The sequence below is a fragment of the Xiphophorus maculatus genome, chromosome 2 (genome assembly GCF_002775205.1).
Source record: "Xiphophorus maculatus strain JP 163 A chromosome 2, X_maculatus-5.0-male, whole genome shotgun sequence".
Classification (NCBI taxonomy): Eukaryota; Metazoa; Chordata; class Actinopteri; order Cyprinodontiformes; family Poeciliidae; genus Xiphophorus; species Xiphophorus maculatus.
The window spans coordinates 24,527,006-24,553,259 of NC_036444.1; the positions used below are offsets into that span (position 1 = coordinate 24,527,006).

Here is a 26,254-nt window from a genome sequence, read left to right on the forward strand (position 1 = left end):
AAAGGAAAACCTCTGTTCCTCGGCTGTATTCCAGTGCAAACTGCAGAAATCCACCACTATTTCAGAAACAACCAATCAGAGCCAGGAGGAGGGTCTTAGCACTGTCAATCACACTCATGTTCTCACCCTCCCCTTGGTTTCTGCCATGCTACAGTTGCTTCACCCATAACATAGCCTGCTACAAAAGCTAAGGCTAGTTCTCCGCCATTAATACAATACTAGGTTGACAGCTCTAAGACCCTCCTCCCGGCTCTGATTGGTTGTTTCTGAAATGGTATATTTCTTCAAGTGGTAATAGTAGTTAAGGGTGGAAGTTGAGGAGATTGATTTTTTCATAGATTATCTGTCTCATATTGTAGTGTCACAACATGGAGACAGTTGTAACAAATGTGCAATTTTGTGATGAATTCCTGAAGGCGGAGTTTCAGAAAGAGCAGTAGGTTTTAAAGAGACAGAGACCCAATTTCAAAGAGTTAACTTATGAAATCAAATTTCATTTAAGTTATATTTGATATAAAAAGGAATTTTTAACAACTGAAGCTAGCATAGACACTTGATTGGGCGGTAAGAAGAGTCAAACTGTCGCCAAATGACCAAAGCCACCTGAGCAAAGCAAACTCAATTAACCAGCCCAGCATGAACCTGAGAGCTAATTATAGGAGTATGGGTGTCATCTTGGATTAGTTACAGGATCCAGACAGACAGTTTACTCAGCAAGTTGAGCTCCTGCTTAATTGATCAAATCAGGAGTTACACGCCCAGCACATGTCGCAGCTCACACTGCAGTAAAAATGGGGGAAAAAGAAGCAATTTTTCCCAAGTAAAACTAATATTTTGGTAACACCAGTGTATCTTATTTGTTCATTCACGTCGCCAAAAGTCTCCAATAATATAAAATGGTTGATAAATTTATTGCTGGTTGCTTTTTTGAAAAAAAAAAAAAAGTTGCAAGAGAGGTCTGGAAAATAAATATGTAAATACGGCAACCCTCACACTTGGTGACGCCCCTCCATTGTTATAAGCCCCTCCCGCTTTGGGGAGGGAGGTTCTCAAAGGGAGACTCCTTGGACTTTAATGGGGTTTGAACTGTCGTCATAAGGTCATCCATACTTTGACTAGACGATTTTAAAATGTTCTTTTGGTCTTTACACTTTCAGAGCAGCACCCTCTGGTGTGCTTTGGATAATTGTCTTGCCACATAACCTAAGTGTGCTTTAGGTCAAATACTAACATTTTTACATGTCACTTGTTCAAGGTGAGTACAAACAAGTTGATGAGAATTCAAATCTTTTGTTAAACAGAATGTTTTGCTTTACAGTGCAGAAGCATAATTCTTTGTTCATTTTCTATTCCATCTGTGCAAACGACATACTTCCTGGTGTTTTCCTTGTAGACATATCGGTTTTGGTCATTTTTTTAATCTCTCTTTAAATCCCTCTGTTCTTAAGTGCATAGTAACACAAACGTGCTCGGAGCGATTCAATTTCACGTTTGTTCCTGGTTTTCTGTATCTTTCTTGGAATCCATCAGTTCTGTTTCTCTTCAAGACTCTTCAAAAAGTCACTCCAAGGCTCTCATAGAAGCCTGAATCTCTCACCGGTGTCGAGGTTAAAACGAGGTCGTCTTCACCTTCGATTGAGGGAACGCTGGCAGCAGGATCGATTTTAGGGTTTTCTATGTGACTCCAAGTGGTAGTCTATACAGGGAGAGATCTTTCTTCTTCTGTCTTCATGTTTTTACGCTAACGGCACCTGCCAAAACTGAGCTGCTGAGCTGCTCTGAACACTTGTTCATTGAAATAATAACGAGACCGAGTTGAAAAGTTTGGAGTAATTGGGAAGTGTAGCAGAGACGTGCATGAAAGCTCAGGTTCTTGACACTTTAAATCGTCTTTTTGTCCTCAGCAGGTGTTTATTTGTTCAGTTCACATTTAGTCCTCACATAAGATTCAGCTCCTGAGGACTTTGAATGAAATATAAAACACTTTATTTTATCAACTAAAGTAGACCGTCAGGCCGTTTCTGAAATCAACATGGCTGAAGAGCCAAAATGAGAAAATTACTGCTGAGTGCTTAAGAACTGCTTAAGAACAAGTGCAGTATCAGCGGTCTACTGCGGCTCAGGGAGCGATTCAGAGGTGTTGGACGTGGCCAGTTGCAAAATGAAAGTAGTAAGATGACTTGGAGACTGCAAAGTCAGACTCCTTCGGGGCGTAGCGGTTTGACAAATGAGCTACATTTCTGGGGAGGCGTTTCATCACTTCCTCTATGGCTATGCCAAATAATTCTTCATTCTGTTCCCAACAAAGCACACCTTAAAAAGCATTTTCTTCAATTATCTGCGTGACTATTTTGTTGTTCCTTCCATATATTGCTAGTGTATTTCGTGGCTTTGCTCCATGAAACAGATTTCAAATGAGTAGGGCGCAGAGCTGCTCCAGCTGTTCCTTTAATTGTTGCCTCATCAGTTCTTCCTTCTTCAAGTCAGAAGCTTGCTGAGATAAACAGGCGCATGTCATTTGTCCTCCATTAACCAGTGCTCAACCTGCAGGACTTTACTCAAATATAGATACATTTGGCTATGCCACATCTTTAAAAAAGTATACTGATAAAACACACTGTTGGAATGTAAAAGTGGCATAATATTTTGATTATTTTATTTTGATGCATTTAAATCAGTTTTTGAGTAGAAATTATTAAAATTTAATAGCTGAAAGACACTTAAGTTAGTTAAATTTCAACCAATTTTGAACATATAATTGCCTAAATTAAGCAATGGAGACAATTTTGCTTCCCTGGTTTATTATCCATGGTTTGTGGTAAATTAATATAATATCACCAAAGCACTAAGCTTTATAAAATCTATTTTAACAAGTTCGTTGACAACCACCGCTTACGTCAGTTGCCTCGGAGGGTTGAAAACTTCAGCTAGTTAGCATGTTTAACTTTAGCATTAGCACTCAACTAGCTAAAGCTAAGAAGGTATAAACTCATTTTGTTTACTCCAACACACAGACTTTCCGAAACCACAACTTCAGAACTGTCCTCAACTTTTTCTAATTTAACATATTCATTCATGTTACAACCCATAGGATATATCCGGCTTACCGTTCTCTGCCTCACAAGATGAGTGGCCTGAAAGAACTAAAGATGCTACCTAACTAGCATTTAGGATGTCATAAAAATAACAAATGTTACAATTTAACAGTTACATTACATTCACAAACTATGCTGACTGGCTAAATATTTAATAATTTGGATGGATAAATTATAGCGCCCTCCAAAGTTAGAGAAACCTGGAGCCTCGAGTTTTGGGAGTGCAAATATTATTTTAGGTTTATATATATATAGTGAGACATTTAAATTTATTCGTTCTTTTATAAATGGAAGGAAAGTCTAGAACTAAATACAGTTTCTCTGATGTTCTGTTTCCCCTGTCAAGGCCTCTTCAACTCCAGTTTTTGCTGAGGTAGTTCAGCGTCTCTCTCTCTGTGAGCATCACGACTGGAGGTAAAATGTGCACATCTCTGCATCTTATGAAAAAGCAGCTAATGCTGTTTTTTGGAGAGGAAAAAAAAGGAGATATAAATAGACCCGCAACTCAGAAATATTGCTTGTCGTCGCTGAGAACATCAGATATTTGTGTAATGTGTGTCCATAAGGGGTGGAGTGCCTTGACAAACAAGATAAATGTGCAACACAACCCGTTTTTGTGAATGTGTTGAGGGAAATGATTTCCTGAAGTGTTTAACCCATCAGGTGGCCGGTGATTGGTGCAGTCTGCCAAGCTGAAGACGAAGCTGCAGGTTTGTGGAGCAGATCCTGGTGACCTCCTGAGATGCTCATTAAGCTTCAGACTCTGCTGCACATTTTAGAGCCAGATTAACCAAATTAGCCACTTTTTTCCTCTGAGGGGAGGAAAACTCCTAATTATAAAACTGTGACAAGAAGAAGGTAAAATATATATATTTATGAAAATAACTTTAACTTGGCCCAAGCCATAAACAAAATTCTAAAGATATCTGGTAAAAGCCAAACAATTGAAAGAACAGAGGACATGAAATTGCTTAAATTTAGCAGTAGAAATTTTGGAATTGATGGTTATTCCCAAAGAACTGAGAGTATAATATTAGTTGATTCAGTTACCAAAATATTTAATCATTACATTGCTTGAGAAATGTTTCAGAGTTTGTCGTCAAAACTAAAAACACTAAATGGTTTCGCTTTAGGAATGTGCTGATTGCAATGTATTGGCTGGTCGCAGATCTTTAAAGTCCCTGATCTATTGATTCTGATTTTGGCTGATACCAATTTGTTTTATATGTAACCGACTCTGTCATGTGTTGTAAGATCACAATGCACCTGTAATATTCCAATCCTATTTTACTGAAAAACATTGAACAATAATCAGTGCTTTTAAGTGTTGTTGACAAAGACTCCAAAGAGATTGAAAAACGTAGATAGTTTTGTCACAAAGTCACAGGAGGGGTTTGAAGAGTTGCTTTGCAGAAATCGATAAGATCGGTTTCACATCGGCCAATCGCCAGACACCCAAAATAAAGACTGAACGGTCAGTGTGTACCTACTTCCCTTTATTTTTTTGTTCTCCAGTGTGAAACTAAGTCTTTGTTTTTCCCACGCTCTGATATGCAACACCCTTAATTTTAGAGAGGATGTACTTTCTTTTTACCACAACTGACAGTGCAAGCAACCTGAACAAAAACCAAATGCAAATATTAACTAGGAACCTGAATAACCCTGAGGCATGTTTTTAAGAGTTCACAATCACTGTGCATCAGCGTTACACGAGCCTGTTTCAAATATATTTTAAAGCTTCTTATTTACATTGATATTGGCTTAAGTTCTCTTTTACTTCAAAATTATGAAACAATTATTACAAAATAACTTGGCTTATATAAAGCTTTTAAACGAGGATTTAAAGACTGGGATGTTTCATTCCCCTGACTGGAAGTTGAAATCAAGTTAATTATTCATCTCTGGCTTTGTGTGTTTCAGTTAACTCAACAAGATGAAATGTTTACGGTGCCAAATGTTTTGTCAGTATAGGTCCAGTGTCTACTTCTGCTTCACATGTTGTGAGTAGAAGCTAGTCAGTGGGGTATGAGGGATGGTTGGTGATTTTGTTTTTCGGCCTTCTAATGGGTAGAAGTATAAAAATACAAAGTTATTTTGCAGTTCTCTTCCCGGTTGGCTATGTAGATGCTACTACTGCCACCTTGTGTCCACTTCTTTTATCAGTTCAGACAGAGGAAGAAAACAGAACGCGGCCGTGATGAAAGATCAAGCCTTCACAGCAGACATTAGATTCACATTACTGATCTGTAGCTAACTTTGGTAGCTTAAAGTTTATTTATTTAAAATTTATTTTAACTGGATTTTTGAAATAAGTAAGTAAATAAGTGTAGTACTTTCAGTCCTAATGAAATGCTAGGAAATGAAAATCTACTGAGATTGATGCACCTATAAAAAAATAGGTTCATATGCTTAAAATCATTGTCCTCTTGTGGTTGTTATGGTTACCTCCAAATGTCTCAATAAGGTGAAGTGAACAAAATCTCATTGTTGGTAGGTTGTCTGGACAACAACTGTCACATCCCAAAAGTCACTGAGATGACTGTTGGGACATGTCAAGCATCATCCGTGACTGTAACCATGGTTTCCCAGTAGAACATAGCCCAAAGCATCACACTGCCTCCACCAGCTACTGTATCTGAGCCCAAGGTAAGTAACACTCACCCATCTGTGGGATCAGAGAGAAAACACAATTCATTAGAACAGGTCAGCTTGCTCCATTGGTGCCTGGTCACATGTCTATTGTTGGTGGTTTTCCATGATGGACAGACAATTTATTCAAAAGTTGATAAGGTGCTAAGGGCAAATTGTCTACATGTCAGTGGCATTCATTTCATTTGCATAAGGTCATATTGTGTTGCATGTCTCAGTCATTTATTTGTGAGATGGATAATATCCTCGTTCCTACTCCTCATGTACGGAACACCAAGAAGGCCAAAGATGTGCAGAATTTCACATCCATCATACGCAAAGTATGCTGGTAATACACCAGCAACTTAACTTTAAGTTAACACAAGCAACTTTAAGTTAGCAATGCCATCAACTTAGTTTCTTTTTGTTAATATAAAGTAAGTTAAAAACAAACAACTTACTTTAAGTTAACACCGCAAATTTAAGTTAATGCAGGCAACTTAGGTTAAGCTTACAACTTAAGTTTACAGAGTTAGTTTACAGGCAGTAAGTTGTTAAGTGTATATAAATGAACCACACGTCCAGCAAAAGACAGATTGTTTTCATCCAATCGGTGTATTCCTGGGATCATAAAGAACTAATCATAATGAACAAGACAAAATACTCCAGGAAGTGACAGAAACAAAACTGTAGGATTTAAGAAAATACGTGAGGACATAATATACGTGAATATAGCAGCCTAATAATATGTATTTAAGTTTACAAGTATGCTAGGTAATATCTAGCATATTAAATATTAATATGCTAGCATATATATTAATATTAATATATATATTGAATTCAATGAGAAGGTGTGTCCAAACTTTTGGTCTGTATTGTATATACAGTATATAGAGGCTGCACAGTGGCACAGTTGGTAGAGCTGTTGCCTTGCAGCAAGAAGGTCCTGGGTTCAATTCCCGGCCCGGGGTCTTTCTGCACGGAGTTTGCATGTTCTCCCTGTACATGGTGGGTTCTCTCCGGGTTCTCCAGCTTCCTCCCACAGTCCAAAAACATGACCAATTAGGTTAATTGGTCACGCTAAATCATAGGTGTCAAACTCTGGCCTGCGGGCCAAATTTGGCCCGCAGTGTAATTATATTTGGCCCGCGAGGCAATTTCAAATTAATATTAGAGCCGGCCCGCCGGTATTATACAGTGGCAACGCCGCATTCACCACTTATACTACAAATCCCATAATGCTCTGCTGTTCTTTGGCACAGAGGCAGACACGCCTCCTCCTCTGTGTCAGTAACACTTATGGTAGTGGACATGGATGTATTAGGAAGGTGGTGATCCGTCTTCTTGTGCACTCCTTGGGTTGAAAGCCCCGGCGCACCCCGCAGCCCCGCGCCTCTCCCCCAAACCAAACTGTGACCTCAAACTACAGCTGTCACTGTGTTACTCTACCAAAAAATGGCGAAAAGAAAGACAGAAAATAGAACTTTTCTGGACAGGTGGGAGACAGAATATCTGTTTACATACAGTATGTATGTGAGCAACTTTTCTCCTCAGTGAAGATGACGAAAACGTCTCACAGGAGACGTCTGACTGACGAACACCTTTGATGACAATGACAATAAATCTTATCTTATCTTATGAACATCTTTGTTCAATAATGAAGGTTTCCTCAGCTCAAACTCTGGGCCCTGACATTGATGAACTGGCATCCTAGAAAAGATGCCAGATATCTGGCTTGGCTGCATCAGAGTAGATCAGTGTGTTGCAAAATGAGCAATAAATAAGTTTTCTATGCACCTTTTCTTGTTACTCCAAGGCCTGAATGGTTTATTCATAGTTTATTTAATGATTTATTCATAGTTATGTTATTTTATTTTCAAATTTATTAGCCTGTGTACGAAGCAAATTTTGACATTTACCTCAGAAAGGAGGCATTCAATTTTTATTTAAATTTTAATATGCCATTAATATGTTTTATTATTATTATTATTAGCAACTCAATTATGCACGCCTGCACTTTTAAGTTATATAAGCCGTGCTTGTTCAATATTTATTTATAAAATGTTCAACCTTGGCCCACAGCCTTGTTCAATTTAAAATTTTGGCCCACTGTGTATTTGAGTTTGACAACCATGCCTTAGATAGATAGATAGATAGATAGATAGATAGATAGATAGATAGATAGATAGATAGATAGATAGATAGATAGATAGATAATCACACACACACACATATATATATATATATATATATATGGGTGGGTGTGTGTATATATACAGTATACAGTACATATATATATATATATATATATATATATATATATATATATATATATATATATATATATCCGTACATGTACAGAGAGAGGAAGAGGTAGATATACAGTATCTACACTCAACACAAATATATAAATGCAACACTTTTGTTTTTGCTCCCATTTTTCATGAGATGGACTCAAAGATCTAAAATTCATTTCAGATAAACAATATTACCATTTCTTTCAAATGTTGTCCACAAATCTGTCTAAATGTTTGATAGTTATTGTGGGCAGTATAAGGTACACCTGTGCACTAATCATGATGTCAGATCAGCATCTTGATGTGACACACCTGTGAGGTAGGATGGATTATCTCAGCAAAGCAGAAGTTCTCACTATCAAACATTTAGACAGATTTATGGACAACATTTGAAAGAAATGGTAATATTGTTTATCTGGAATGAATTTTAGATCTTTGAATCCATCTCGTGAAAAATGGGAGCAAAAACAAAAGTGTTGCGTTTATATTTTTGTTGAGTGTAGATAGATTGATTGATATCCATATGTAGATATCTATATATATACATATATAGATATCTACATATAGATTTATATACATTTATAGAGAGACAGACAGATTTACATATAGATATAGATAGATAGATATCTATGTCTATATATATAATTAAATTTAGAAATAGATATATATATCTTGCACAGAAAGATAAATCTTTTTCTAAATTCTTTTCCAATTTGTATAGGTTTAGACTTCTAAAAGGCTCTTTTTGTTCCATGTTGTTCACATTTTCTTTTTCCAATTCTCCCTTTAATTAATAAATGTGGTTGTCTTATTTTCTGTTTAGAATTAGAAATAAAAATCTTACAATGAATGAACATGAGTACTGATGTTGAACGTGGGGGAAGCCGGAGCACCCGGAGTGAACCCACAGCTGCACAGGGAGACGTTTCCCACCGTGCAGTCCTGGCTTTTTCATATTAAAATGTCCAATTAACAACAACAGAAGCTCTTTTTCCAATTACCACCAATCACCCAACCCACACATGGCCCCACCCCCTTTTAAATCTAATATAAATTGATGTCTACGCTGGATGGACGTTACTTCTGTCTTTGAACTGGCGCAGACATGATGGAGTTACAGCCTTTTTGAATCGCCTCCACAGAGAAATCTTTTTCATGGCGCTCTCTTCTTGTTCTGAGACGTTGTTCTGCTCAGTTGACTCTCCAGCTGCTTGAGTCTCTGATTCCTCAGGTGTTGTTTGAATTCCTTCTTTGTTTAATGCAACCTTTATCTGTGGAGGCGATGTTCTCTGTTTTTCCATTAGACCACTCTCCTCTTCTGTGCAAACTACAGGAGCCCCACCTGTCTGATCCCCGAATATTTCTGAAAAGAAGTTTTCCGGTATTGAAACTCCATCTTGTTCAGTGTCTTCCACAGAAACCGTATCATTGTTGAGGGTCTCCAGCTCACAGGCAGCTTTCATTGCTGCCTTTCTTTTGTTCTTACACTCTGATGGTTTTTTGTCATCTTGCTGGTCTCCACTTAGTTGGGTTTCAGAGACCGTTTCTCCTTCATTGAGCTGCTCTACTTTAGCGATCTCTGTTTTAATCATATTAATGTATGTTTTAATGGAGGCTATATGATCCACAACTGTTCCTAGTATGGAAACTTCTTGTTGTTCACTGTTTTCATTATTGGGGATCTCCAGCTCACAGGCAGCTTTCATTGCTGACTCTGTCCTGTTCTTACCTGTAGATCTCTTGAATGTCTTGGTCTGCTGATCCTGATGCCCATTCAGTTGTGTTTCAGAGGGCTGTTTTTGTAGCACTAAAGAGATCTCAGTTTGTGTTGAAGTTGTTTGACTGACTGGTTTTACTGGATAACTGGTTTCCTGCAGATCCATCTCAGTTTGTGTTGAAGTTGTTTGACTGACTGGTTTTACTGGATAACTGGTTTCCTGCAGATCCATCTCAGTTTGTGTTGAAGTAGTTTGACTGACTGGTTTTACTGGATAACTGGTTTCCTGCAGATCCATCTCAGTTTGTGTTGCAGCAGATTGATAATTTGCTGTTTTCTGCTTTGGGGTTTCTTGTGAATCTGTCTGAGTCTGAACAGAAACCATTGACTTCTTGCTCTGTCTGCTCTCTGAGTGTCCTTTCCTTGCCAGCTCTTGCTGGTGTCTAAGTTTAGCACTTAGTTTTTTATTTGTGTCAAACATCTCATCAAGTTGTTTCATTAAGTATTTCTGCATTTCATTATTCGACGGTTTCAAGTTACAACTGGTTTCCTGTCCATCCATCTCTGTTTGTGTTGAAGCAGATTGATAATTCACTGTTTTCTGCTTTGGGCCGTCTTGTGAAGCTCTCTGAATTGGAACAGAAACCATTGAATTCCTGCTTTGTCTGCTCTCTGACTGTAGTTTCTTCACCAGCTCTTGCTGTTGTCTAAGTTTAGCACTTAGTTTTTTATTTGTGTCAAACATCTCATCAAGTTGTGTCATTAGGTAATTCTGCATGTCTTTGTATTTCAATTCTGTCTCCTTAAATGTGGCAAGACACGAACACTTTGCTTGACTTGTGTTTTCAGAAGAGTGGGGCAAATTTTGAATTCCATTTAAACATCTTTGTTGAACATTTTCTGCAGTCTGAACATCAGGAACCTCAGATAAATTGTCTGCCTGGCTGTTGTCCTTGGGCTTACCTGTAGATGGACTTGTCTTCTCTTTTTGATCCTGTGTCTCCAGCGCTTTGGCCATTGATCCATTTTCAGTCACCATTGAAACGTCCTGCTGTTCAATATTTTCAGCAGAACCTTTAAGCTCTTGTTGCTCCAACCAGACTGCAAATGGCACCTTCTTCTTCTTGCACTTGAGTGGATTGGCTGGCTGTAATTCTCTTTCAACAATGTTGTCGGATGCAACCTCTTCGACTCGGTTGGACTCCATTATAACCTTTTCTTGCTTCAGGTTCTAAGCTCAAATCACTTCTCTAGAAATTCTGTAAAGATTTCAGGTTAAGTTTGATGTCAATCTCCAAATGAAATGTTCACCAAACAAAGTTGAAAATTTTACTGTGAACTGCTAAATAAATTCTCGAGTGAAACGTGTCAACAACGGCGGCTAAACAGCTGTGATGAAAGTAGATGATGTGATGAGCTTATATAATCGCTGGTGATGTCAGAATTCTGCCTTTGGAGTTATATTGTGATGTCACATTGTGTCACATTGTCACATTGTGACATCACAATATAACAAGAGGGACAGAGGTCTCAGACAAGGGTGTCCAGTTTCCCCATATCTATTCATTCTGGCCATGCAAATTCTTTCAGTTAAAATCAAGGAAAAAATTCCAGGGATTAATGTTGCAAACAGAAATATCATAATTTCCCAGCTTGCTGATGACACTGCAGCCTTTTTAAAGAATACATGTGAAATAAAAAACTCTATTCAAATCATCAACACCTTTTCCAAAGCTTCTGGTTTGAATCTAAATCTAAACAAATGTGAATTACTTTCCATTAAATCTAATTTTAAAGGCACATTCCTCAATATTTCTATAAAAGACAAAGTTAAATATCTTGGAATCACAATAATTAAATATCAAAATATAAGTATATAGTAAGAAAACAACCAACAAAATGTTAAGAAATATTCTATTACGAGATGTTGTTTTTTCACCAGCTTGTATATTTTATTGGTCCAGCATTTTTGAAAATATAAATTGGAAGTGGACTTGGTTACTCCTAAAAACATACTTAATAAACAATAAAGGAAGAGAAATTTCTCATAAAATTATTTACAATGTTTATCCTGCTAAAGCATTTTTGATAAAAAAAAAAAAAAACGATATAAATGGGATTTGGCAAAAAATATGATTAAATATATATTTTAACAAAATATTTCAATGATTAGAAGAAATATTTATATATTATTCTAGAAGTTTTAGTTCAATACGCAAAGCCTATAAGCAGTATAATTTCATTTCTATTCAATTACATTTATTTTAATTCACCACTGAGGAAAAGTCTGAAAAGTCCAACAGATCTTAGACTTAATAGATTTTTTTTCCTACTTAGTTTAGATAAGTTATATTAAATTAATAAATATATTAAAAAAATAAACCCATATTCTGTGTCTCTGGTATAAATAAGGTTGATCTAATGAAATAGATTAACTCCTGGTCTTTTTGAATGTATAAGTGACAGTTTAATAGGAAAGAAAAAAATAATTTAAATCAGATTTATAATTAAAACGGTTTAGATAATGGGGAACTATACAATTACCATGAAATAAATGTAATTTATACTGTACTACAACAAATAAATCATTTAAATTTTACAATATTGGCATTTTTAGAGATGTGGAAATCTCTCTAATCTCTCTAGAAAGGATGATATCATGAAACATTTTAAATGTCAAAGGATATATTTGTTGGGTTGTCGTCTAGTTTGTAAACACAAGGAAGGTTATTATAGTTTAATCAACAACATTTTCATTTTGTAGAAAAAGACTTTTACTGGAGAAATATCACTCAAAAAAAAATGTTAAAAATTACAACTAAATCTGAAATCCTCTGAGATAAACTGCACATCAGAAGGTGCAGCATCTTTAACAAGCGGCACAAATTTTCTCGCACTATTGCGAGACAGAAGACAAACAGGAAGGAGAGGATCTGCAGTGAAGATGTAGAGAAAAAAGAAAGTACTCCATGTAGAGAATGAGGGAACGATTCAACAGGAGGAGGATCACTGAAAACAATAATAAAGTTAATTTACTCCATATTAAATTCTTGTTTTTTCTGTTCAGTTTATTTCAGTCATCCCTTACGTAAGAATTTGTATTTCATTACAAGAATATTGCCATAATATTAACACAAAAAAGATGCAATTTTACCATAACGCCTTAAAATTAAGTCATTTTAATGAGGAAAAAGCTTCTGATGTCTAAGATCTGTTGGACTTTTCAGACTTTTCCTCAGTGGTGAATTAAAATAAATGTAATTGAATAGAAATGAAATTATACTGCTTTTAGGCTTTGCATATTGAACTAAAACTTCCAGAATAATATATAAATATTTCTTCTAATCATTGAAATATTTTGTTAAAATATATATTTAATCATATTTTTTGCCAAATCCCATTTATATCGTTTTTTTTTTTTATCAAAAATGCTTTAACAGGATAAACATTGTAAATAATTTTATGAGAAATTTCTCTTCCTTTATTGTTTATTAAGTATGTTTTTAGGAGTAACCAAGTCCACTTCCAATTTATATTTTCAAAAATGCTGGACCAATAAAATATACAAGCTGGTGAAAAAACAACATCTCGTAATAGAATATTTCTTAACATTTTGTTGGTTGTTTTCTTGCTATATACTTATATTTTGATATTTAATTATTGTGATTCCAAGATATTTAACTTTGTCTTTTATAGAAATATTGAGGAATGTGCCTTTAAAATTAGATTTAATGGAAAGTAATTCACATTTGTTTAGATTTAGAGTCAAACCAGAAGCTTTGGAAAAGGTGTTGATGATTTGAATAGAGTTTTTTATTTCACATGTATTCTTTAAAAAGGCTGCAGTGTCATCAGCAAGCTGGGAAATTATGATATTTCTGTTTGCAACATTAATCCCTGGAATTTTTTCCTTGATTTTAACTGAAAGAATTTGCATGGCCAGAATGAATAGATATGGGGAAACTGGACACCCTTGTCTGAGACCTCTGTCCCTCTTGTTATATTGTGATGTCACAATGTGACAATGTGACACAATGTGACATCACAATATAACTCCAAAGGCAGAATTCTGACATCACCAGCGATTATATAAGCTCATCACATCATCTACTTTCATCACAGCTGTTTAGCCGCCGTTGTTGACACGTTTCACTCGAGAATTTATTTAGCAGTTCACAGTAAAATTTTCAACTTTGTTTGGTGAACATTTCATTTGGAGATTGACATCAAACTTAACCTGAAATCTTTACAGAATTTCTAGAGAAGTGATTTGAGCTTAGAACCTGAAGCAAGAAAAGGTTATAATGGAGTCCAACCGAGTCGAAGAGGTTGCATCCGACAACATTGTTGAAAGAGAATTACAGCCAGCCAATCCACTCAAGTGCAAGAAGAAGAAGGTGCCATTTGCAGTCTGGTTGGAGCAACAAGAGCTTAAAGGTTCTGCTGAAAATATTGAACAGCAGGACGTTTCAATGGTGACTGAAAATGGATCAATGGCCAAAGCGCTGGAGACACAGGATCAAAAAGAGAAGACAAGTCCATCTACAGGTAAGCCCAAGGACAACAGCCAGGCAGACAATTTATCTGAGGTTCCTGATGTTCAGACTGCAGAAAATGTTCAACAAAGATGTTTAAATGGAATTCAAAATTTGCCCCACTCTTCTGAAAACACAAGTCAAGCAAAGTGTTCGTGTCTTGCCACATTTAAGGAGACAGAATTGAAATACAAAGACATGCAGAATTACCTAATGACACAACTTGATGAGATGTTTGACACAAATAAAAAACTAAGTGCTAAACTTAGACAACAGCAAGAGCTGGTGAAGAAACTACAGTCAGAGAGCAGACAAAGCAGGAATTCAATGGTTTCTGTTCCAATTCAGAGAGCTTCACAAGACGGCCCAAAGCAGAAAACAGTGAAATATCAATCTGCTTCAACACAAACAGAGATGGATGGACAGGAAACCAGTTGTAACTTGAAACCGTCGAATAATGAAATGCAGAAATACTTAATGAAACAACTTGATGAGATGTTTGACACAAATAAAAAACTAAGTGCTAAACTTAGACACCAGCAAGAGCTGGCAAGGAAAGGACACTCAGAGAGCAGACAGAGCAAGAAGTCAATGGTTTCTGTTCAGACTCAGACAGATTCACAAGAAACCCCAAAGCAGAAAACAGCAAATTATCAATCTGCTGCAACACAAACTGAGATGGATCTGCAGGAAACCAGTTATCCAGTAAAACCAGTCAGTCAAACTACTTCAACACAAACTGAGATGGATCTGCAGGAAACCAGTTATCCAGTAAAACCAGTCAGTCAAACAACTTCAACACAAACTGAGATCTCTTTAGTGCTACAAAAACAGCCCTCTGAAACACAACTGAATGGGCATCAGGATCAGCAGACCAAGACATTCAAGAGATCTACAGGTAAGAACAGGACAGAGTCAGCAATGAAAGCTGCCTGTGAGCTGGAGATCCCCAATAATGAAAACAGTGAACAACAAGAAGTTTCCATACTAGGAACAGTTGTGGATCATATAGCCTCCATTAAAACATACATTAATATGATTAAAACAGAGATCGCTAAAGTAGAGCAGCTCAATGAAGGAGAAACGGTCTCTGAAACCCAACTAAGTGGAGACCAGCAAGATGACAAAAAACCATCAGAGAAATCTAAGAACAAAAGAAAGGCAGCAATGAAAGCTGCCTGTGAGCTGGAGACCCTCAACAATGATACGGTTTCTGTGGAAGACACTGAACAAGATGGAGTTTCAATACCGGAAAACTTCTTTTCAGAAATATTCGGGGATCAGACAGGTGGGGCTCCTGTAGTTTGCACAGAAGAGGAGAGTGGTCTAATGGAAAAACAGAGAACATCGCCTCCACAGATAAAGGTTGCATTAAACAAAGAAGGAATTCAAACAACACCTGAGGAATCAGAGACTCAAGCAGCTGGAGAGTCAACTGAGCAGAACAACGTCTCAGAACAAGAAGAGAGCGCCATGAAAAAGATTTCTCTGTGGAGGCGATTCAAAAAGGCTGTAACTCCATCATGTCTGCGCCAGTTCAAAGACAGAAGTAACGTCCATCCAGCGTAGACATCAATTTATATTAGATTTAAAAGGGGGTGGGGCCATGTGTGGGTTGGGTGATTGGTGGTAATTGGAAAAAGAGCTTCTGTTGTTGTTAATTGGACATTTTAATATGAAAAAGCCAGGACTGCACGGTGGGAAACGTCTCCCTGTGCAGCTGTGGGTTCACTCCGGGTGCTCCGGCTTCCCCCACGTTCAACATCAGTACTCATGTTCATTCATTGTAAGATTTTTATTTCTAATTCTAAACAGAAAATAAGACAACCACATTTATTAATTAAAGGGAGAATTGGAAAAAGAAAATGTGAACAACATGGAACAAAAAGAGCCTTTTAGAAGTCTAAACCTATACAAATTGGAAAAGAATTTAGAAAAAGATTTATCTTTCTGTGCAAGATATATATATCTATTTCTAAATTTAATTATATATATAGACATAGATATCTATCTATCTATATCTATATGTAAATCTGTCTGTCTCTCTATAAATGTATATAAATCTATATGTAGATATCTATATATGTATATATATAGATATCTACATATGGATATCAATCAATCTATCTACACTCAACAAAAATATAAACGCAACACTTTTGTTTTTGCTCCCATTTTTCACGAGATGGATTCAAAGATCTAAAATTCATTCCAGATAAACAATATTACCATTTCTTTCAAATGTTGTCCATAAATCTGTCTAAATGTTTGATAGTGAGAACTTCTGCTTTGCTGAGATAATCCATCCTACCTCACAGGTGTGTCACATCAAGATGCTGATCTGACATCATGATTAGTGCACAGGTGTACCTTATACTGCCCACAATAACTATCAAACATTTAGACAGATTTGTGGACAACATTTGAAAGAAATGGTAATATTGTTTATCTGAAATGAATTTTAGATCTTTGAGTCCATCTCATGAAAAATGGGAGCAAAAACAAAAGTGTTGCATTTATATATTTGTGTTGAGTGTAGATACTGTATATCTACCTCTTCCTCTCTCTGTACATGTACGGATATATATATATATATATATATATATATATATATATATATATATATATATATATATATATATATATGTACTGTATACTGTATATATACACACACCCACCCATATATATATATATATATATATGTGTGTGTGTGTGATTATCTATCTATCTATCTATCTATCTATCTATCTATCTATCTATCTATCTATCTATCTATCTATCTATCTATCTATCTATCTATCTATCTATCTATCTATCTATCTAAGGCATGGTTGTCAAACTCAAATACACAGTGGGCCAAAATTTTAAATTGAACAAGGCTGTGGGCCAAGGTTGAACATTTTATAAATAAATATTGAACAAGCACGGCTTATATAACTTAAAAGTGCAGGCGTGCATAATTGAGTTGCTAATAATAATAATAATAAAACATATTAATGGCATATTAAAATTTAAATAAAAATTGAATGCCTCCTTTCTGAGGTAAATGTCAAAATTTGCTTCGTACACAGGCTAATAAATTTGAAAATAAAATAACATAACTATGAATAAATCATTAAATAAACTATGAATAAACCATTCAGGCCTTGGAGTAACAAGAAAAGGTGCATAGAAAACTTATTTATTGCTCATTTTGCAACACACTGATCTACTCTGATGCAGCCAAGCCAGATATCTGGCATCTTTTCTAGGATGCCAGTTCATCAATGTCAGGGCTCAGAGTTTGGGCTGAGGAAACCTTCATTATCGAACAAAGATGTTCATAAGATAAGATAAGATTTATTGTCATTGTCATCAAAGGTGTTCGTCAGTCAGACGTCTCCTGTGAGACGTTTTGGTCATCTTCACTGAGGAGAAAAGTTGCTCACATACATACTGTATGTAAACAGATATTCTGTCTCCCACCTGTCCAGAAAAGTTCTATTTTCTGTCTTTCTTTTCGCCATTTTTTGGTAGAGTAACACAGTGACAGCTGTAGTTTGAGGTCACAGTTTGGTTTGGGGGAGAGGCGCGGGGCTGCGGGGTGCGCCGGGGCTTTCAACCCAAGGAGTGCACAAGAAGACGGATCACCACCTTCCTAATACATCCATGTCCACTACCATAAGTGTTACTGACACAGAGGAGGAGGCGTGTCTGCCTCTGTGCCAAAGAACAGCAGAGCATTATGGGATTTGTAGTATAAGTGGTGAATGCGGTGTTGCCACTGTATAAAACCGGCGGGCCGGCTCTAATATTAATTTGAAATTGCCTCGCGGGCCAAATATAATTACACTGCGGGCCAAATTTGGCCCACGGGCCAGAGTTTGACACCTATGATTTAGAGAATGAGGGAACGATTCAACAGGAGGAGGATCACTGAAAACAATAATAAAGTTAATTTACTCCATATTAAATTCTTGTTTTTTCTGTTCAGTTTATTTCAGTCATCCCTTACGTAAGAATTTGTATTTCATTACAAGAATATTGCCATAATATTAGCACAAAAAATATGCAATTTTACCATAACGCCTTAAAATTAAGTCATTTTAATGAGGAAAAAGCTTCTGATGTGACCAGATCAATTCGTTTGATTCTTTCACAAATACACTCTACTGATAAAGAGTTAATTTGACACTAATGTGTTAAAAGATTAAGTATTTTCTTATTTATAAAACTACACAAGATGCTCAACATTCCCCATCATAAGTTTTAGTTATTTTTTGCGTTGAGTTTTCATAAAAATATTACCGAGTTCTCCTAATACCGGGACTGCTTTCTCGTAATAAAATAAAAAATAATGGTCTGGCTATAATATTTCATCTTAACGTTGAAATAAATAAATAGAAGACGTGATACATTTGTCAAACAAGGTAGCAGGTGAAAAAAAAATCCAGGTTTTTCAAAAATTTAAACTTCAAATCTTGTAAAACAATGTGTCAAACAGAAGGCCCGTGGGCCAAATCTGGCCCTCTGCAGCTTTTATGGGGTCCTCTATACTGCAAATTACATCAAGAGGTTCCTCCAGTTGTTCACAAATAAGCAAAATTCACACAAAATCAATATTTTTTCTGATTTTACTGCAAATGTTTCTCAAAATTAAAACAAAAACTTTGGGTTTAAGTCAGTGCTGCCTCACCTTTACTTGATGTCAAGTTATAGGGTGTGATCGATACAGCAAGCAGTAAAATGTGACTTTTAATATCATACATTAGCGCAAGTATTGTAAAAGTTCCTTGCAAACATTTCTAAATCAGCACCATAAAATCTGTCATTTTTAAAGCAAAAATTACAAAAACATTCACAAAATCCTGGAGAGACTGATCAGTGTGGAAAGATGTTAAATATAATTTAATTTTAAGAAACAATTATTGAATGCAGAAACAAACAGCTGTTTATTAATATTTTAAGAGTTTAATGGGTTTTATCAATATATTCTGGCGTAGCCGGCCCTTTAAGAGCATTCAGATTTTTGGTATGGCCCAAAATGAAAACGAGTTTGACTCCCCTGCTCTAAATTCTCCCTAGGTGTGAGTGTGTATGGTTGTTTGTCCTGTCTGTGTTGCCCTGCTTTAATGCCATCAGACATTAAAGATTTACATCCAATCAATGACAATTGAAAGTCAGCATTCCTTTAACTCCTCTCATGTTGTCTTCACTTTAGGCAGTTTCTCTCCTTTCACAACACTGAACAAAAAACAGAGTGTACTCCGCCTCTCGCAAAAATCGTTAGCTGGAGATAGGCACCATCACCTCCCGACCCAACTAGGTGTTAGAAAATGGATGGATATATATATATAGTTTTTTTACACTAAGATATTTTGTGTGAACCTTCACATCTGTTGATACTGCTACAGTCGACAATAAAGGCTGTTTCTATTTTGTGTATTTCCGATAACATTTACACATTACAATGTGACCTGATCTCCCGCCACATTTCCTTCTAGGTCAACTCACATCCCCCAGACTTTTGCACTGGATCCGTGAATACATCCTGGTTACAAACTCTCACTACAGCACTTTAAGAAATAAAATATTATACCAAGTTTTAAATCTATACAAGATGTTTGATGTGTTTTAAGCCTTAAATTAAGCAAGCAGAAAAGTCACACATGCTTTGGTGTTTTTGACAGATGGCATTTATTCTCATCAGGCATCTGACATTAGAATCGCTACAGTTTGCCATTTGGGGAATGGCTACTAAATCTCCATTTAAGGAACAAAAAGCAGAATAAGATAAAAACGGAAAATAACTGTAGTTGGCGGGAAAATTCCTGCTAATACTGCCTGTTGGTCTTCCTGCTAAGTCTGGTCCTCTTGGTTCTGCTGTGAGACTGGATTCAGATCTGTGGTCTCACAATGCCAACATTCAGTCACATTTTTATATATGCAAGTTTCACAAACATCAGATATGAAATGCAACAATTCATACAGCTGCTTTTCCACCGAACATTCATAGCACAGTCGAGACAGACGAAGAGATTACAACAGAGAGACCAGAAGTCGTCAGCCACAAGGATCAGAACTGGGAGAGATGAGCGAGACAGACTCTGAAGTACAATGGTGTGTTAGGACCATTGAGATGAGATGGAAACACGCCATTGTTTCTTTTCTTTTCTGCCAAAAGAAATCTCAAACCATCTAGAAACACAAGGACATTTTTGAGGATGAGAAGTCAAAAAATGCTAGAGAAATTCAGAAATTTAGATGGATCTTTGAAATTTTCTAGAAAAAAAGTCTAAAACGTTTCGACTTTCAAAAGTAAGACAATTACTTGTTTTTTCTGGAAAATTTCTGATTAACCTCAAATTTTTTTAAGCTTTTAAAGGAAAATGTCAACCTTTCAATCTCAGAAATGTTACCCTGTTTTTTTCCAGAAGAATTCTGAGATTAAACTCAGAACTTCAGTTTATTTTTTGCAGCAAATGTTAACATTTTGAAACTCAAATGTCCTTGTGGGTTTTTTTATTTCATTTCTGAGAATCTCAACATTTCTGAGTTTTTTCCCCAATAAATTTTTTTGCTTTTGAAACAGAAATTTCTTTGTTTTTCCTGGAAATTTCCTGAAATGAATCTAAAAATTTCTGAGTTTTTTTTTGGCAGTAAATTACAAATTTTTTCCTCTCTATACTCGCCCTAACATGCCATCGTATTGAAGGCCTCTCTTCTCCTAATGAAAACAAAAACATATAGTTAAATATCTACAGAGAGTGGGGCCATAATATCAGGTGGAGCTCACCTGTAGCAACGAGACGACCAGTCATAAGGCTAAAGAAAGTGAGCAGCAATGGGACAGAAATCTAGTAGTGCGTGATTCACAGATTGTCACACAATGACACAAGAACAGGTGGTGTGTTTATAGTTTAAACCTGCTCATATTTAACAATTACATTAGCCTCAAAGCTTAACTGTGTTACTGTCTTTTTTTACAAGTGCTAAAGTGTTAAAGGACTAGTTCCACAAAGTTGAAGGAGATTTCCACTCTTCTCATTACTTTAAGAGGCTAAAACTAAGAGCTTCGCCCTTTAGAAGGTCTGCAGTTTACTTAGAGACACTCAGAAAAATGAGGGGCTGACTGGAACTGGACGATTCTGGATGCTGCAAATGAGAGAAGACTCAAAGTTAGCAGTTTTTCCAAATAGTTCATGTGTCTAAAGCGAGAAGAAGAGGTGGAAAGTTTTTTTTCTTTGGGATAAAACTGAATCTGAATTTCATTCAGGCTATGGGAAAGCAGAAGTTTCAATAGATAATTGGAAGGCTGACAATTCCATAAAACATATTGTTTTATGTTTACCGTGAGTCAGAACATGCTGGTTTTAGAAAATGTTGGCAGCCTTTTGGAGATCTCCGTAAACATAAATATCTACATTCTCTAGGATGTATCCATGGAGACTGGTTTTAGAAATGCTAGCCAAGCTAATGGTGCTGCTGCTAATACATGATGCTAAGTCCAGTTTAAAATGATTTTGGTTTTTGTTTCGTTCTTTGTTACAAGAAAGAAACAAAGGCAAAAAAAACACACAACAAAAACAAACAAATGCTGTTTTGTACATTCTTGTTTTACAGTCCTTATAGAAGAAATTAGAGTTAGCCAAAATCTGGACCAGCAGATCGAAGCTTTAGAAAAATTTAAGACTTAAAATTGGCCACAAACCTCTGAACTTTCACGGTAGAGAAGTTCATTCTGCAAGAATGGGTTTTTAAAAACAAAGGAAGAAAAAGAAACAACCAAAGAAATTGATGCATAAAATCCTGCAAATTCCAAAATTGTACGAGACATAATGACTTGTTTTAAACTAATAACTTTAAAAAAAGGTTGATGTAGCTTCAGATATCATTCATATTAGTGGTAACATCTTAACTTCGCATATGTCGCATAGATTTGCTTGGTGGACTAAAGCAGAGCTGAGATGAGACAGTCTCCTGTTAGTTTTCCCTCAGGAATGGCTATGTGAGAAGTTGGTTCTGTTGTGAAAGAAATCTACTAAATGAATTAAAAAGTGATCGCTATCAACTCTAAACCTACCAAATTTTCCTTCTACAACAAGTCTTCCTATCAGTTCTTCCCAAATCTGAGAAGTCTTTTGTTTCTGGGTAAGAGTTCATCTGTTTTGTCTCCTAGAACAAGATTTACTGTAAAGTTGAACAGTTACTCTAGAAACCGTATCGTTGTGTCTGTTCCCAAAGTACAAGCTTCTATGATTACTCTTCTACGGCACAAGCAGAAAAGGCGTTTTTCCTTGAAACTGTAATTGAGAGGGGACAGAGTCAGAGTCTATGCCACGTTTCCATAGCGTGGCCTGGCGCAGCTCATGCTTGGGTTTTCTCAGCGGTTCAGAATCCTTTCGATGCAGGTGGGGATCAGCTGCTTGTCTCTGCACCACCTCGGACACAGTAACCCCCTTCGAGAGCGTGCGTCAGCGGACACTTTCGAGATTTGGAATGAACTCGTCATTTCAACTGACAATCCGGAGAAACTCACGATGCTGCAGTTCGTACAGCGGAAAACCTAAAACGGAGCCGTCCCGAACATTGAAATGAAAGAAATACCTTAAGAGATTATGAGATTACTGAGCAAGTTTGGGCTGAGTCTACGATTGTATGGTCAAGACAGTGAGCATATTCAGAGTCAGCGCTGGGTTAAGATGCTTGAGGGCAAAGTGCAAGAGCAGCAGCATCACAGAATGCAGTTACATCCTTCTGGAGCAACACAGGCAGGTGGTGCTGCACTCAGTTACTGGCCACCTCGTCTGCGTTGTCCACACCCTCTAAGGTGCTGTCCAGACCGCCGCGGGCGCGCCAGATCTTCACTGTGCGGTCACTATAACGCAAGAAAGAAACAAATAAGCATAAATGGAGTTAAAAATTTCAGACAAATGAAAAGAATGCTAAAGTTCATGTTCCTTATCTTTTGTCATAAAACCACAAATAGAAAGGTCTTATCTACTAGCTCTATTTAATCAGTGGATGTGGTGTAACTACCATTTTTAACTTTGAAGAGGCAAAAATGAACAGAACTGAATCTTGAATTCTGACTGCAAAAATTTGAGGTTTTCCACCTGTTCTGACCTCACAATCCAATATGGCTTCCTTAATGTAACACACAGTCTATCATACACTCAGACCTATACAAACACCTTAAGCTAACATGTTGCTACAGTGTTTGCAAGAGGCTGTAAGAGTGAAATGCAGAGAAATCACTATTAGCTTACAGACCGGCTAACAGCTGAGCTAATTTTTCACCTTGTAGAAATTTAGATGACTTTAGAATAATAACATTGAAATATATGCAACAAGTTCATGAGTTGGATGCTGTAACATAAAATTAAACCCGATTGTTTAATTTTTTCCCCATCCCTCACTCTGTAGCTCAGTAGTTTCAGATGTTAAAAAAGTGGTTAAAAAAGTGAAACAATCAAAAGTATCAGAATCTAAAATGGAGCAATACTGTGGCAGCTTGAGTTGTATTCCACACAAACTGGCCAAACTCTTTCACAGAAAACTGACTCTCTAAGCTCACTGCAGCCAAAGCATGTGTTGGGAGTGTGTAGGGGTGTGTGTGTGTGTGTGTGTGTGTGTGTGTGTGTGTGCATGTGTGTGTGTGTGTGTGTGTGTGTGTGTGTGTGTGTGTGTGTGTGTGTGTGTGTGTGTGTGCGTGTGTGTGTGTGTGCTGGACTTACTCGGAGGCTGTAAACAGGTGGCTGCTGTTCGCAGCGATGCTGTTTATGGGGCTCTCATGACCCTTGAGCTCCCCCAGAGGCCCCAGTGTGTCTGTGTGCCAGAGCTTGAGCACCCCTCCTCTGCAGCCACTCAGCAAGGCCGGGGAGCTGGGGACGATGCCGAGGGCGCAAACCCAGTCACGGTGAGCATTTGGGACTTGCTATGAATGACAATGACACATTTTATTATTCTAATGATGCAATTCATAATAACAGAGTTCAGGCAGCTATCTTAAAGCAGCCTCTTGAACAGATTGTTTGAGGGATTGGCGTTGTGTACCTGCAGCAAGTCTTTCCGATCCAGATCCCACTTTTTGATTCCGTTGTCGCGGGAACCGCTAAAGAAAATGTCCCCCTGGACCACCAGTGACTCGATACCATCATAGTGGGGAGGCTCAAAGTTGTGCGTAGGGCTGACGCTCCCCAGAGAGCCTTCACTTACATCGAACAACTGCAACAGCAACAGACGTCTGAACAACTGGCTACTGTTTTAAATTTCTACTGGGTTTTTTCTATCAAACGCTAGAGGTCAGAAAGAAAACAAACGCCCATCACAAGGCTGAGTCGGATTATATTATGTTACAAGCATAGAAACTCACCTTAATGTAATGATCCTTGGACCCAGTGATCACCAAGTCTTGGTTGTTTCCAGACTGATCCACAGTCAGACACATGACAGGACCCAGGTGACCCGTTAGCTTTCCGGTGGAAACGAATCTGAGCAAAAATTATACGTATTGCCAACAGGAAACCTGATTACATTATTATTCATCATATAACAAAGGAGAAAATGTCACCAAAGCAGCAGGAGGTTCATACACCACACATTGTAAAATGCAGCTTGTTCCAAAAGTTCAGAGAACAAGTTTGGCTGTTTGCTCCCAGAAAATGACAGCATATTTCCATCTTGTGTTGTTTTACACATCCAAGGTGACAGCTATTAACAGATTTATTTTTCAACAATGGATAAACAGGCAATCCATCAAAGCCAACAGCAGGCAGCTGACAGTAACTGATGGAAGCTGAAGATTGGATTCTGTCTGGTTTTCAGTCTGAATTAAGTTGTTTAAGCAGTGAAAACAATCAACCTTCAAGTCTCTTAAACATCTCCATGTTTTGTCACCCTACCACCTGAAATCTTAGAGTACTTTGTCGAGATTATGTGTTACAGACCAACAGAGAATGTATAATTGAAGTGGTTAGAAACTGATGCCAATCTTAATTTTTGGAAAGAAAATCTGAAAAATGTGACATCTATTTGTATTGAGAAAACTTTACAATTCCAGGTGCTTTTGGGGTGTGTCTCGTCTAGAGAAGGAAATTATTTGAGCCTCAAAGCACAGAGCGCTCAAACAAGTGCAAACAGAATATACGAGATTAAATACTCCAGCCACCATAAAATTTAAGAGCTGGGATTACTTTATTTAAGGCCAAATTAGATTTTTACAAAATAAATGCAAGACATTTTAAGGCCTTCCTTTTAGATACACAAATGCATGTGGACATCCTGAGAAGATAATTCAACATACAGTACAGACCAAATGTTTGGACACAACTGTGTTTCCAAACTTTTGGTCTCTACTCAGTGCAGTTTTGGTCTGTACTGTACATCAGTGGATTAGAAGAGAAGCATAAAGGCAGTTTACCTCCTCAGATCCCACACCCGAACTGAGTTCCCAGCAGCAGCATAGAGGACCATTCCATTGGGATTGAGAGCAATTTGGTTGATCTGGTTTTCCCCTGACGGGATGGTGACCGTCCGACTGGTGGTAGATGCACAGATATCCCCAATGTTGACCTGACCAGAGGACCTGGACACAGAGATGGGAACTGGTGAATATCTGTGACCAGAAAATGTTCAGCTCACTGATCAGGTTCTATCATATTTCGCCCCAACCTTCTTACATGGGATTGTCATGTGAGACGGTTGATATTAAATTCAACTCAGAAATACTTTATTAATCCCAAGGCTAAATTAAATGTTGCTCTAACTCATATTAGCCAAGTTTCTTGGATTATTTCTTAAAACCTTTTGCTGGCAAACATGTTCAATTTTTTTCAAGCAGCACAAGGGACAATTGTGGGCACTGCCAACTAAAAAGATAGCTGCGCTAACCCTAAAACACTAATCATAAACCTTAGCTCCACCAACACTAAACGGCTATGCTGACATAGTATTTTGCAGAAGCTAAAGCAATAAATCAAACCATTTGTCATGAGGGGAACG

General features: G+C 37.1%; 1 protein-coding gene across 5 annotated transcripts in view; it reads right to left on the minus strand.

Moving 5' to 3' along the window:
- Window positions 1-20,849: 20,849 nt before the first annotated feature.
- Window positions 20,850-26,254, minus strand: part of kif21a (kinesin family member 21A) — a 58,855-nt gene continuing 53,450 nt past the window's right edge. For all 5 annotated transcript variants that reach the window (XM_023347466.1, XM_023347450.1, XM_023347442.1 and 2 more), the window contains 5 exons: window positions 25,674-25,838; window positions 24,627-24,744; window positions 24,308-24,478; window positions 23,989-24,188; window positions 20,850-23,129 (listed from right to left, as the gene is read on the minus strand). In XM_023347466.1, the coding sequence (XP_023203234.1) occupies window positions 23,039-23,129; window positions 23,989-24,188; window positions 24,308-24,478; window positions 24,627-24,744; window positions 25,674-25,838 (745 nt within the window). In that variant the 3' untranslated portion in view covers window positions 20,850-23,038. The remainder of the gene's footprint in view (window positions 23,130-23,988; window positions 24,189-24,307; window positions 24,479-24,626; window positions 24,745-25,673; window positions 25,839-26,254) is intronic.